The sequence below is a fragment of the Rhagoletis pomonella genome, unplaced genomic scaffold, assembly GCF_013731165.1.
Source record: "Rhagoletis pomonella isolate Grant_MI unplaced genomic scaffold, Rhpom_1.0 Rhpom_scaffold_00002, whole genome shotgun sequence".
Lineage (NCBI taxonomy): Eukaryota > Metazoa > Arthropoda > Insecta > Diptera > Tephritidae > Rhagoletis > Rhagoletis pomonella.
This window is the reverse complement of record NW_023458556.1, coordinates 82,594,048-82,608,496: the sequence shown is the minus strand read 5'-3', so window position 1 is coordinate 82,608,496 and position 14,449 is coordinate 82,594,048. Positions and strand designations below refer to the sequence as shown.

Below are 14,449 nucleotides of genomic sequence, written 5' to 3'. Positions count from 1 at the left end.
TACATCTAATCTAATAAATATTATAAATGTGAAAGTTTGTATGTTTGGATGTTTGGGAAATCATCACGCGGAAACGACTGCACGGATTTGCATGAAATTTTGTACGCATATAGCTTATGGGCCAGGTTGGTTAATAGGCTATTTTTTTAAGAGTTGCCACCTCTTGAAAAAGTTTAATTTATTTAATATGCCGGAACGACTGAATGGATTTGCATGAAAATTTGCACACAGATGGCGTATGACCCAGATTGGAAAATAGGCTACTTTTCTTAAGAGTTGCCACCTGTTAAAAAAGTTTCATTGAATTAATGCGCGGAAATGACTGAATGGATTTGCATGAAATTTTGCAAGCAGATAGCTTATGACCTACAGTGCAAAATAGGCTAATTTTTTGGAAGAGTTGCCACCTGTTAAAAAAGTTTAATTAAATTAATACGCGGAAACGACTAAACGGATTTGCATGAAATTTTGCACATAGATAGCTTGTGACCTAGGTTAGAAAGTACGCTACTTTTTTTAAGAGTTGCCACCTGTTAGAGATGTTTTATTTAATTAATACGCGGACATGAGTGAACTGATTTGCATGGAAGTTTTCACACAGATAGCTTATGAGCTAGGTTGAAAAATGGGCTACTTTTTTAAGAGTTACCACCTGCTAAAAAGTTTAATTAAATTAATACGCGGAAAAGACCGAACGGATTTGCATCCAGTTTTGCTAGCAGATAGCTTATGACCTAAAGTGGAAAATAGGCAAATTTTTTGGAAGAGTTGCCACCTGTTAAAAAAGTTTTAATTAAATTAATACGCGGAAACGACTGAACAGATTTGCATGACATTTCGCACAGAGATAGCTTATGACCTATGTTGGAAAATAGGCTACTATTTTAAGAGTTATCACGTATTAGGAAACATTAATTAAATTAATACGTGGAAATGACTGAACTGATTTGCAAAAAAGTATGCACGCAGATAGCTTATGACCTAGACTGGAAAATAGGCTACTTTTTTAAGAATTGCCACCTGTTTGAAAATTAAATTTTGCTCAAAGATGGTTTATGACCAGGACTGAAAAATAGGCTCCTTCCTTAACCGGTTTTCCGATCAGAACGAAATTTAGTACACTTACTGCGGATTTCGGAAGGATGGTCTTAGACTGAAAGTAAGTCTGATAACTCAAGGCCCCTCCCATACAAACTGGAATTTTCATATTACATACATATCTCTGGAAGTATTTGTGGGAGAGAACTGAAACTTGGTATAGTGATATGTATGTGAAATCAATGTTGGCATTAATCGATTGATGTTTTAATTAGTTAGTTAATTCGATTAAATTCAATCTGATTACAGTTAATCATGATTAATTTTAATCCGACTAAACAGTTAACCGTAACCGCGATTAAAAAATTAATTTTTTAATCATTAACTCTTAATTTGATCAAGTAGGTTTGGTGATTAATTAAGTTATGCTGGAATTTTCCTGTGCACACAAAGCAAGTTAATCCAGTATGGCTAAGTCGGGTTTCCTCATCAATCTAAGCAATTTGGTGTGCATTTTCATTAAGATATATGTATACCAACAAACGTTTTACAAACTAGGTTTGTAAAAGTTCCCAGTTTATGTATTACCAATAACAATAATTATTATTTTTTTATATTACGTGCTTTTTATAAGCGTAAAACACAAAATAATTACTATAACTGGTGTTTGGTTTCAAACTCGGACAAACTAGACAAATTAATCAGACCGGCTAAATCTAGCCGGAAAACGGCTCAAATGGCAACGCTGGTGCTGTGGTGTTGATGGATATTGAACATTTGAAAGCAAATTTATATGTCTGGGTGTAGCTGAGTACACAAAGACGCTTGCCACAAGTTGCTGATGTCCGGAGACGGTCGGGTTCGAATTCCACTGCAGGCAACATGCAAATTAAATATTTTTTTTTAGTTTTTGTCTTGATTATTCACTTCACGGATGCTTTTTCAGTACGAACGCGGTCATTTTAATATGCGCGTAATTGAATTGAATATTTACCAATATACAGTACTTTCGTTTATAGTAAGATCAATTACGTTTCTATTTGATTTTAATATTTTTTTCCCTCTGTGTAAGGCGCAGGCTAATGTGCAGGCATGGGCAGAGAACGCGCACACAATAGGCTAGCTTTGCTCAATATTCATCGCAATCTGGATGGTAATGTTGACTCAGAATTAAAGGAATTTGTATCTATACCGCGGTGAATTGCATGTGCCTTTTCTTTGAGTTTTACTAAAATATATCCACAATTAAATACAATATGCTGAATACTCTAAAAATGATATTGTTGGTTTTACGAATGCCTTTACATACCCAAACAGTGGCGGATACAGGATTTTATTTGGGGAGGCGATTGGGATCCACTTGTCAAATAACGTTAAATTACAGGCATCTAACCCTAATTTAGTTTTCATACAAATATAGGTTCGAGTATTTTTTATGAAGTGTAAAATAAAGTGTTTTGTGATATAATATTATTTTCATTTTGTGAATTTGATACAAGGTCTAATAAAACAATTGCATGTACTATTTAAAAAAAACGTCTTTCCGTTGTCGGATTTTAAAAAATTTTCCCAGGGCACGTTTTTATGACCAAAGGAACATAGGACCAAAGGAACTAGGGGGGGCCATGCTTTGTAGCTTAACAAAAAATTTTCTCCATACAACTACACTGAGGGAAATAATGCATAGTAAAAATGAATACTTTATATTTGAATATCGTTTAAAAATGTTCTTATTTAAAAATAATATTTTCATACAAAATTTATTACGCACGTATTTGACACTTCACATCTAAGTATGTATATGTATGTGTACATACGCACCCCAAGCATGCAGAGCGCCGCTCTGAGAGCGGTGACAACACACATACATACATAGTACATATGTACATATTTATCCGTACAAATCGCGTGCTGTGGTGTTGATGGATATTCAACATTTGAAAGCAAATTTATATGTCTGGGTGTAGCTGAGTGCGCAAAGACGCTTGCCACAAGTTGCTGATGTCCGGAGACGGTCGGGTTCGAATTCCACTGCAGGCAACATGCAAATTAAATATTTTTTTTTTTAGTTTTTGTCTTGATTATTCACTTCACGGATGCTTTTTCTGTACGAACGCGGTCATTTTAATATGCGCGTAATTGAATTGAATATTTACCAATATACAGTACTTTCGTTGACGTTTATAGTAAGATAAATTACGTTTCTATTTGATTTTAATATTTTTTTCCCTCAGTGTAAGGCGCAGGCTAATGTGCAGGCATGGGCAGAGAAAGCGCACACAATGGGCTAGCTTTTCTCAATATTCATCGCAATCTGGATGTTAATGTTGACTCAGAATTAAAGGAATTTGTATCTATACCTCGGTGAATTGCATGTGCCTTTTCTTTGAGTTTTACAAAATTATATCCACAATTAAATACAATATGCTGAATACTCTAAAAATGATATTGTTGGTTTTACGAATGCCTTTACATACCCAAACAGTGGCGGATACAGGATTTTATTTGGGGAGGCGATTGGGATCCACTTGTCAAATAACGTTAAATTACAGGCATCTAACCCTAATTTAGTTTTCATACAAATATAGGTTTGAGTATTTTTTATGAAGTGTAAAATAAAGTGTTTTGTGATATAATATTACTTTTCATTTTGTGAATTTGATGCAAGGTCTAATAAAACAATTGCATGTACTATTTAAAAAAAAATTCTTTATTGTTTAAATTTAAGTATATAGTACTCAACAATTCTACAATTTGATAAAGCTACACCTAATTGACTATTATATGAGTTATTACAAAATACGAAAAAAAATTCCAACTTACTTTAATATGGAAAGAATCTGATTTATTTCTTCTGTCACGGGTGGGACAAAAAAAAGAACCTACTTTTTGGAGCAGATATATCTTACGGAAACTCTGCGAATTTATTTCACTTTTCTGTGTGAACTTGATGTCTTATAATAAAATAAAGAACCAGGAACACAACCAAAGAAAAAACTACAAAAAAATTGTGGATTTATTATACAAAAAATCCGAAATTCCTCTGTCACGGGTGGGACAACGTTTGCCCCTTGTAGGATACGTACGAATTTATATATGAAAAGGAGCTTTTATTATTAAAAAATTATTAAAAAAATAAGAAGCCAAGTAGTGATTAAATTCACTCACGTTTTATTTTAGGATGGTGCATTTTATATAGAAGAAAATGCTTAGCACCGTCAGCCAAAAAAATAATTAAAAATGAACGCGATTTCCTAGCGTCATGAAATTTTCACTTTTGCCTACTTAAATTTAAAGGACTACAAAACTGCATACCTAAATGTCCTGAACAAAAAGTTTAAAATTTTTGAGTGCAATTGTTAAAGTGTTTTGAATTTTTATAATTTTTGTAAGAAGTTTGAAATATAGACTTATGTCGTTCTGGTCAGGTAATACGCTAGACTTTTATAAAAAAAAACTATATACATTACATTAACAAAATAAAAAACCAAAACTGGTGAAAATGAAAACTTAACTTAATCAGCTGACCACAAGGGTATATAGATAATGGACGAGTCCGCGCTTCCCCCCTCCTCCCCTGCGTCCACCTCAGCAAACAAATAAAGCTTATCAGCCCTGTAAACTTACCTATGACAACTGTCCCACACATAGCTGTCACGGGTGGGACATGCTTCTCTGTTGAATTATTCTTATCTAACTACGTGGAAACGACAATGCAATTGTGGTAAATATTTGCAATAAATTTCTAACATTATGTAACGAACCCGAAACACAACCTCATCTTCTGTAATTAAATATAACAACTTTTAGCTTTTTTTGTCACGAGTGGGACAGTACCAATACCGCTTAATAATAACTCATAATATAGATAAAGCAGTCACACAATTTTATATAGAACAAAATTTTATTAAAATCAGATGAGTTCTACTATTGATTTTTCTTACTAAACACTTGAATTATGAATCGCAAATTATTTGACAGTGCATTCGACACAACCTACTTTAAACTCAATAAAAACATTTACATAGAACTTGATTTCAAAACGTAAAAAAGTTAATAAAAATGCATTTAAAGCTTTAATTTGTTATTTTTTGGTTGTTTCAAGATTTCTACAAATGTCTTATCCACACGTTTGTTAGTTTTATGAAGAAAATCATTTTTGCACTGAGGTTCACTTTCCCATGGAACCTCCCATATCTGCTAATCTTTTATTATTGTTATTTACTCCCTTTATCAAATTCATCGCTCACATAAAGTTGTCAATTTTTAATAAAATAAGTGTAAATAGGTATCGATTGTCCTCTGCAATAACGGCACAAATCAAACTTCAAAAAAAGATCCCTTAATACTGTTGAGTGGTTCATATCTCTAATCCTTGTCTAATCCTTACTAAAGTAAGTAGTAAGGATTAGTCAGGGATAAAGGTAATTGTAAATGATTAAAATAATTCCCATGATAAAGGAATTCACTCTCATCCTCATCATATAAATTGCAACGAGAGTGGGATTCACTCTCATCTAAGACTTGTCATACGTCCTCATGACTGGAATATTCTCACCATTGTAACAAGTGTGTGTGAGAGCTATCTCACATTTACTACGTTTATACGTAAGCTATTTGCAAATAAAAATAAATTGCAAATACCTATCTCACTGTTTATTCGATGGTGAAAAATTCTTTTTTAATATTGTCTGATTATTAAAAGGCAATAATTTGACCATCGAAAATGAAAATAAAGTTAAAAATGGCAACGTCTTGATTATAAAAAGGCAACAAGATGACCATCGAAAAAGAAAATAAACCTAAGAATAGCGGCGTCTTGCGCTTATTTGCAAATAGTACCACTAATCAATACTTATTTGCGTGATTTTGTTAGTTGCAAACAAATATTAACTCAGCACATTTTTATTTGCAAATAATACGTGCGTATAAACGTAGTAATTCTCACTGGTACTCTCGTATCGGGCATGTTGAGAATTTTCATTCTCATGCATTTATATTTCATTTTATTATAAAGGTTTACCAAATCGGTGTTAATAGCCCTATTATTTTTCTATTGTTTAACTTCTATTTTCTTGAATCTAGCACACACGGTGCTTGCATTCCCGTTTCACACTGGGGTACTACCCAAGGTACATTGAACAGGTAGTATCAGTACAGCAGCTGATTTGATTTATTTTCAAATTATTTGGTCTCGAAAATGTCAAATATTTTTAATTTTTTCTCACAAAAATTCTGAATTGTTAAAATCCATTTGCATGTGAAACCAAGGTGTATTAAACAAGGTGGTGTTGGGGCGACAGCTGAGTTTTTCGCCGTGGAGGCCATTACGTCAAAATGATGTGTTTGTTGTAACTCATACCAATGACAGTATGGACATCAGCGTATAATTTGTTAGTGTAATTTTTTACTTATATACGGCCAACACCACCTTGTTAAATACGCCTTGTGTGAAACCTTTTTCCATACAAAACAAGCGATTGAATAGCAGCTTTTGGAACGTTCGCCCAACTCAGCAGCACAACCGCTGATTACTGGCCCTTGTAAAGGATGGATCAATGCTTCGAGAAGCAAACAAATTTACTAGGAAAGAAAGTTGCATCAATTTTTATTTTTTCCAATTTGAATTTTTTATTTTTTATAATTTTTTGTATTTAAGATGGCACGCTTTGATTTAGAAGAAAAAATTCAGAACAGTTTTTGACACTTTCGATACCAGAAGCAACAACAAAATACACGCAAATGTTGTTTTTGCTCTACTGATACTACCTGTTTAATGTGCCTTGGTACTACCAAAATCATGTACATATGTAATACAAGGTTGAAATTTAATACCAATTGTATGGCAGTCAAAAAATTTTCAAACATTTTTGTTAGAAAATTTTTGAGTATTTACATATGTACTTTTATAGACTGTGGGATTCTAATATAATAAAACGCATGTCTGAAGTGCTTCAAGCGCTTAGCTGCTGAGCTAAGAATTTGCGTTGATTTTACTACCTACAGTTTAACAAAAAATGTGAACCTGAACTTTGTATAGGTAGTAATTTTTCGCGCTAAGCCCGAATCCATCCATCACGCCAAGGTTTTTGAGATACCCCATCCCAAAATGGTAAAAAATAATATTTCTTGATATATTTTAATTTACTCAAACATTTGAAATTTTCATATTGTCTATGATACGTTTCTTATAATTAGGGATGTGCCGGGTATCCGGTAGATATCCGGAATCCGGCCTATCCGGCCGTTTTTTGGATACTGGCTAATATCCGGCCGGATTCCGGATATCGATTATAGAAGATTCAATTTAGAAATTTAACCCAGATTTTGTATTTTTGTAATCCAATTTAATAGTATCTAATTAGTAATCAAAGTTAACAATTTGTATATTTTTCATTATGAAAAGAAGCATTTCCGCATTATCGGGCAACAACCTATTTCTATTTTCAACATAAATGTTACCCGATGCACTAAATACTCTTTACAAGTTCACTGAGGAAGGTGGCGCGCAGAGATACTTCATTGCCAGTGTAAACAAATTTGGAAATTCTTGCGGCTATACTTCCACCAAGTTAAGGGATCTTCTTGTCTGGATATAAGAGCTAGCTGCAAATATTTCTCTATTTCTAGTTCATAAATTGCTGCCTTTTTTCTTGTAAGTTCGCTGCCTTGTCTACCAATCGTTTGGATATCCATGTCACTAGAAACACTAAAATCAGCATCAGAGCCGTTGGCGATTTCCTCAAAGCATTGCCAAATATCCTCGTGAGCTCGATCTTCGATGGAAGCTTTCACTATAGTTCGGCATTTTTCATATGATTCAGCTGGTTTCTCCATGCTAACTGATCTATAATTTCGAATTAGTTAATCAACAACCCAGTTTTTAGCTTTATTGGCGTCAGAAAAAAAACGAGTTTAGAAATGTGGGTCACAAAATGTTGCAATAGTGAAGCTTTGTCGTTGTTGAATGTTTAACACAGCTTGAGTTGCGACAGAGTTGCATTGGCTTCAGTTTATCAGGTTTATTCAGTGAAATCGCTCAGAATCAGAAATGTGTAAACGAATTTCCATACAAATTTTGACAGTTCATTTATAAAGTTTACACAATTATAAGTCTATACGGTTTACATTGCATTTATAAGCTTTGATGAATACCCTTAGTAGTTTTGACTTTCATCAAATTTGATAGTCGTTTGACATGTGCTGTGGACCGTGTAAAGTGCTGTTTGATCAAATTGATAAACAAAGTGAAAGAACAAGTGCCCGATAATTTAAATAAAAAGAAGAAATGAGCAAGAAAAGAAAATAATTCGACTTCATTTTAGAACTAATAAATTATTTCAAAAATCTCCAAAACCTTTTTTGTGGTGATACAACTTCAACAAAAACTGAAATTTTATGGGTTTTTTGACGTGTGTAAGTCAAACCATCTAATTACACAGACATATCTGTGCACAATAATTTAAATAAAAACACATAATTGAACAAGGAAAAAGTATACGATTTAGTATTGGTATTAACAAATGAATACAAAGTTTTCTTAAGCTTCTCTTCAACTTCATCCAAAACGAAAAACTGAGATTTGATGGGTTTTTTGAAGCGTGTAAGTTAAACCATTTAATTACACAGAAGACAGTTTGATCAAACAATGTGACCATGTAAGGTCCATATAAGGCATCAACACACATGTGCGATTCTGACGGTGCGAATCTGTTCCGAAAAAATTATAACAATGCCGCAACTATTTATTGGAAATTGCAGACCTACGCGTTCGGAAACGAAAAAGGTTTATAGGCGGGTTCGGTATAATTTAAACAAAAATTAACGTAAGAAAACAAAACATCTTGATTGTTCAAAAGCAAAGAATTTGATGAAGATTGTTTTTTGTTTGGTTATAAGATGCCATTTTTCACTGCGGTAGCATCGCACAGATGTGTGCGTAATTGTGTTTTCGAAGTGGTAAATTCTGTAGCATCAGAAACGGTGCGGAGGTCGAGGTGAACTCGAGCCGACAAAAAAACAATATTGTGAAATTTATTAAGGGCCGCAGTCTACCGGATATCCGATCAGATATCCGAATCCGGCTGTTATTTTTTTACAGGATATCGGGAATCCGATTATCCGGCAAAATCTATATCCGGCACATCCCTACTTATAATACATAGTGAGAATATTTCTTTGCTACCCTTCTTTTGAGGGTTTTTCCATGTAGCAAGTGCAATTTATAAAATCTAACGTTATTTCCTACAATTTTCATTTTATTGCTCCCGTGGTTTTTTATCTTCACACTCAGTCAAAAACCCTTAAGAAATTTTTTAGTTTATTTTTCGATTATTCATAGAAATAGAAGTCATATTTTATCATCTTTAATATGCCAGTTCGAATTCATTGTAAATTGGCTGGCCAAATTAAAATAAGAATAAAAATAAGGTTGTTAATGAGAAGAAAATGAAAGAAAAGTATTTTACTTATTTTTTATATTTTTTTAAAGTAGCAAAACTGCAAACAAAGGATGTAAGAAATGTCAACGAAAAAACTAACAGCCGGTGCGAACAGCCTTTAGCCCACAATCCCAAAACTCGTTTTTGAATTAGGGATGCAATTTCAATGTCGATGTTCAGACCCCATAAACATCGACATATCGTTAATCGATTAACGATGTTTTGACGTCGATGTTTTTGGTAAAACTAAACTTACTGGCTGTCTACATGAGGCGATTTGACAGGTAACTTTTAGTTGAAAGCAACAATCGCCTGGTGTAAACGGACTTTCAACTAATCGCGTTAAATTAAGTTGGTCAACACCCAACTTTTAATTCAACTCATCGCCTGTGAAATGGCCTCATGTAAACACCCAGTTATACATATGCCAATGTATGTACATTGCTTGGAGGTTTGCACCAGCCTTTACATTTCTCCAAACCACAGATTGGTGGCCGTAGTTGGATTAAGCTGCCGCCATCTGTATGCCATTTGCGTCATTAATTAATACTACACTACAAAAATTATGCGTGCCTTGGGTTTGTGGCAACACTGATGCAGCAGCTGACAGAATACAAGACGCAATGTTTAAAGTTGTAACGTTCTTCACAGGAAAAGGTCCATTAAGTGGATATGCATTTCCACTACATATTATCTTTAGCAATTCATATCTATCCTGGTATGTTTCGGTTACGAGCAATTAATCCTCTGACTAATCTGAGACAGATAATAGCATGAGACGTGACATTTGGGAACCACAAACATGTATATACCGTTTCCGTGCCTATACAACATCGCTATGCTCTACTTGCCAACCGTGGCAAACTCAGTCGCAAGTTAACGGTTGTTTTCAGATGCTGGGGCAACAATACTAAAGCACTTTTCACAAAAATGAGATTCTGATATAAAAATCCACCTAAGACTTAACTGTCATCGGTGATATTAATGCTGACCTTGTATGACGCTTGACAGAAGAATTTACTATTAAATTGCAAAGTCAGAATTAATATCAGTTATGTCAGGTAAGTTCCAGATGGGTTATAACATCACAAAGTAGTTTTCGTGAAAATTGCAGATAGAAGATATTAAATATAATCCCTCGATATATATTTACATGTGTTCTGGTTATTATTATACTAAAAAATTAAACTTACAAATAATTTATTGATAACATCGAAAACGTATCGATGCATCGTTCATATACATCGATATTTTCGTGATTGAGGTTTTGCTCTTGAAAAATATCGATGTTTTTATGAGCGATGTTGCATCCCTATTTCAAAATGTTGTCAGTCAGAACATGGTATTCGATATTTTACTAGGAAGGCTTCAAATTCCAATTGTATTACTGACTACTTATGTTAAAAAGTGAATATTTAAAATGGAACTCACCGCAACTCTACTTTCTTTTAAGTCTAGTCTCATAGCGAGGGCTTCACGCATGAAAATATCAGGATAATGGCTTGCAGAAAAAGCTCGCTCCAGCTCCTCCAATTGCCAAGAATTGAAATTAGTTCGAGATCGTCTGCGCTTTGCCGCATTACTATCGTCATCGCCGTCGCCAGGAAAACCTTTAAAATATATATTTGTTGTATACAGTTATTTTAAGGGTATAAAAATATAATATGAAATAAATTGTACGTGCCTACCTAGTATCTAATAATACTATGCCTCGATTGCGAGATTCACCTTTTAAGACTTAATGAATCCGGTTGCTAAATCAGAAACGTCTCCATTGCTCAATAAATCGAATAATCCTTTTTGTGCGAAATTGAAAAAAAATATAAAATTAAAAATGGCTTAAAAATCACACTATTTGATTCACAGCCTTAAGAATATCATTAAGGAGGCTAAGTGCTGTTTTCTCAAGTAGGTTTTAAAATTTATTTGCCTCTCAAACAAATTTTTCAGAACAAACTTCGTATTTAAAGGGCAGAAAAATGTTAAAGCCCACTTGAGAAAACAGCCCTAACTATCGTAAATTAACCCATTCACCTTCATCATTTTTTTAAACCCTTACACCCTATAATGCAAGCATATACACTTCATACACACTACCTAGTAGTAGTATAATTGAAAACTTTCGCCACTATCGACAGCCTTTGAAAAACACCGATGTTGCTTTTTAGCGAAACTTCACTATATCTCTTCTTCACATCTCTATAACAGTTCATGGTTCAAGGCTAAACGCAGTTCTAAGTAATAGTACAATTTTAAATATCCATACATTATAAGAAATCACAATTTCTTTAGGTAAATTTAATTTTAATTTAATTCTTTTATATGGAAGAAATTTCACAACACCTTTAGTAAGCAAATTTAAGAATCATTGGCATCGGCGTAGCCAGAATGAAATTTAGGGGGGGCTCGACCCTATTAAGCTGGCATTTCAGGGTACTATTTTATATATAAACAAGGAAAATTTGAAAGTTAGGGGGGGGGGGCTCGAGCAAAGCTTTTTCTAGAGAAGATAGAGATATGGTTTCTGGTTGAAAGATTTTTGCATATGTGGTGATCCATAAAAAGGAGAGCATCCAAAGTACTTGTACCTGATTGAAAACCTACTTGAAAAGGGAACAGCAGTTTCTTTGTTTTTAAGAACCACATCAATCTTGTTGATATTATTTTCTCCAAGAGTTTGCTCATGCACGGGATTAGTGATATCGGTCGATAGTTTTCTACAAAGAGTGGATTCTTTCCAGGTTTAGCTACGGGAACAATAGTTGCAGTTTTGAAGTTCTGTGGTATTACGCCTGTATTAAAAATAGCATTATAGAGCCTGATCAGCCATAGTTTTATGCAATTAGGGGCTTTTCTCAGCATTTGGTAATCAATTTTGTCGAAACCTGGAGTGGTACCTTTGACAGTTTGTAGGGCAAAATCCGGCTCACTGTGGTTGAACTCACGTTCCAAGTGTTTTTCTAGGCAATCTACATTGTTCACTGCGTGCATGTCTTGAATGTTTTTAAGGTTTGAGTTATTAGAGAAGTATTCAGCCAATTCGAATGCCATGACGAATCGGTCAGAGACCGGTGAATTATGGCGAATAATGGATGGAATGCTAGTTGGCTTATATGTTCTTGTGAGGGTCTTAATTCCTCTCCAAATGGACCTAGTTGAGGATCTTGGATTCAGTGTGAAGTTTTCTAGGCTTTTGCGTTTTACTATTTTCTTTTTCTCTATTAAAGCGGGCGTTCTGTTTTTTAAATACAATTAAAGAATCTAAGTTCCAGCGTTACGAAGCGTGTTTAGTTCTTGTGTCCACCAGGGTACGTTTTTTTATCTTTTGGGTTGGTAACTTGTGGGTATTGTTAGGTTTGCTGCATCTCTGATTGCTTTTTGGAGTTTTGATGCTTCCTTGTTTAGGTTGTGATAATGAAAGTCAAGAAATTTAGAAATAAGAACGCTCTGGTACTTTTCCCAGTTGGCTTTGGCTGTGTTAAATCTGCTGGGTTTATTGTGCGGAAGTGTATTAGCAGGTGAGTATGTAACCGAGCATATAATTGGGTAGTGGTCGCTATTATGCAAATCCTCTAATATATACCAGGACGTAAGTGGGAGTAGTTGAGGTGAACAAATTGTTACATCTACATACATGTGTGAAAGTGTTATGTGTGGAAAAGTGTGTAGGGGTATTGTTATTGAGTACACATAAGTTTGAACTAAGTATAAAGTCTTCGAGGACCATACCCCTCCGGTTGGGGTTTGGTGACCCCCAAAGGGGGCTCCAGCTATTGAAATCTCCTGCTAGGATTATAGGTGTTGTTATGTTGGAAGTGATCTGTGCTAAGTCCGAGACAGAAAATCTTTGAAGGGGTCGAATGTATACTGAGACTATGGTGATTGGGTGTTTTAAGTTGATTTCTATTGCAATAGCTGAAATGCTGGAAGTAAAGTTTATTAATTTATGAGGGAAGCTCTTGTGGACTAGTATGCCGCAGCCTTGCTTAGCGTTGTTTATGTGTGTCAAGTTGTGGAAGTGTGCTGTATACTGTTTAGGTGGGTGTGGGGAGTAGTTGTGTTTAAGGTGAGTTTCTTGGATGCAAATTATGTGGGGTTTATGATCTTTTATTAACAGCACCAAGAGCTGCACTTTTAAAACAACTTTCGAATTTTTGCGATAAATTTTGAATTCTACCCTCTCACATTTTAATACTGGCCATCGGCAATTTTTGGTAAGGTCCATAAATCGTTTTGATTATTCCGGCAAAAAAAATGTCGCGTGCTTTTTACCAGACCCATCTACCGACATGTATTTCGACACCTACCGACATATACTTCGACGTACAGTAAATTATGAAAAACCAAAAAAATAGCAAAAAAATTAACAATTTTCACAATTTACTCGAAATTTTGTACGAGTCAAACTAACGGTTAAAAGCACCCGCCACTTTTTTGTGTGCCAAACCAAATTTGGCAAGGGATGATGGAAAATCGTTCCACATTACATCATACTCCTACCCTGTCGGAAAAAAAAGAAAAATATTTTCTGGGAGTTCTTGATAAATAATCAAAAATTGACAGATTATAAAAATCTTGAATTATTAAGTGCACAGAACCGGGCTGTAAGTATATACATATTTGTTTTGAAATACAGCAGTGTTATTCAGTATATTTTTTTCTCACTGAAGAAGTGAAGATTTTGGTAGTGAAGATTTGGTAACTTTTCTTAAGAGATTTTGGTAGAAAAAAATGTTGGAGGGTGGCAACCATGATGTCAATGCGAGAACTTTGAGTGGCTGGAGTGAGAGAATTAATTGCATGGTCTTTAACTGGGATGTGCGAGTGAGAGCTTTGGGCTGAAAGAGAATATGAGTTTTGTGAGTCAGAAAAAGAGTAGTGGGTTGCATTAGAATGAAGTTGAGTGGATTGTATATTTAATGTATTAAGGCTCTGTTATGCATACTTGGCATTGCATGCACTGCTATACC

General features: G+C 34.4%; 1 protein-coding gene across 1 annotated transcript in view; it reads right to left on the bottom strand.

Annotated features, from left to right (window-relative positions):
- The window catches only part of LOC118734124 (homeobox protein unc-4-like), a gene marked incomplete at its 5' end in the record, with an annotated part of 37,084 nt that extends 25,995 nt beyond the window's left edge, over positions 1 to 11,089 (bottom strand). Inside the window, 1 exon segment of the mRNA XM_036463835.1 lies at positions 10,911 to 11,089. Coding sequence (XP_036319728.1) covers positions 10,911 to 11,089 — 179 coding nt within the window.
- Between the last annotated feature and the right edge of the window lie 3,360 nt (positions 11,090 to 14,449).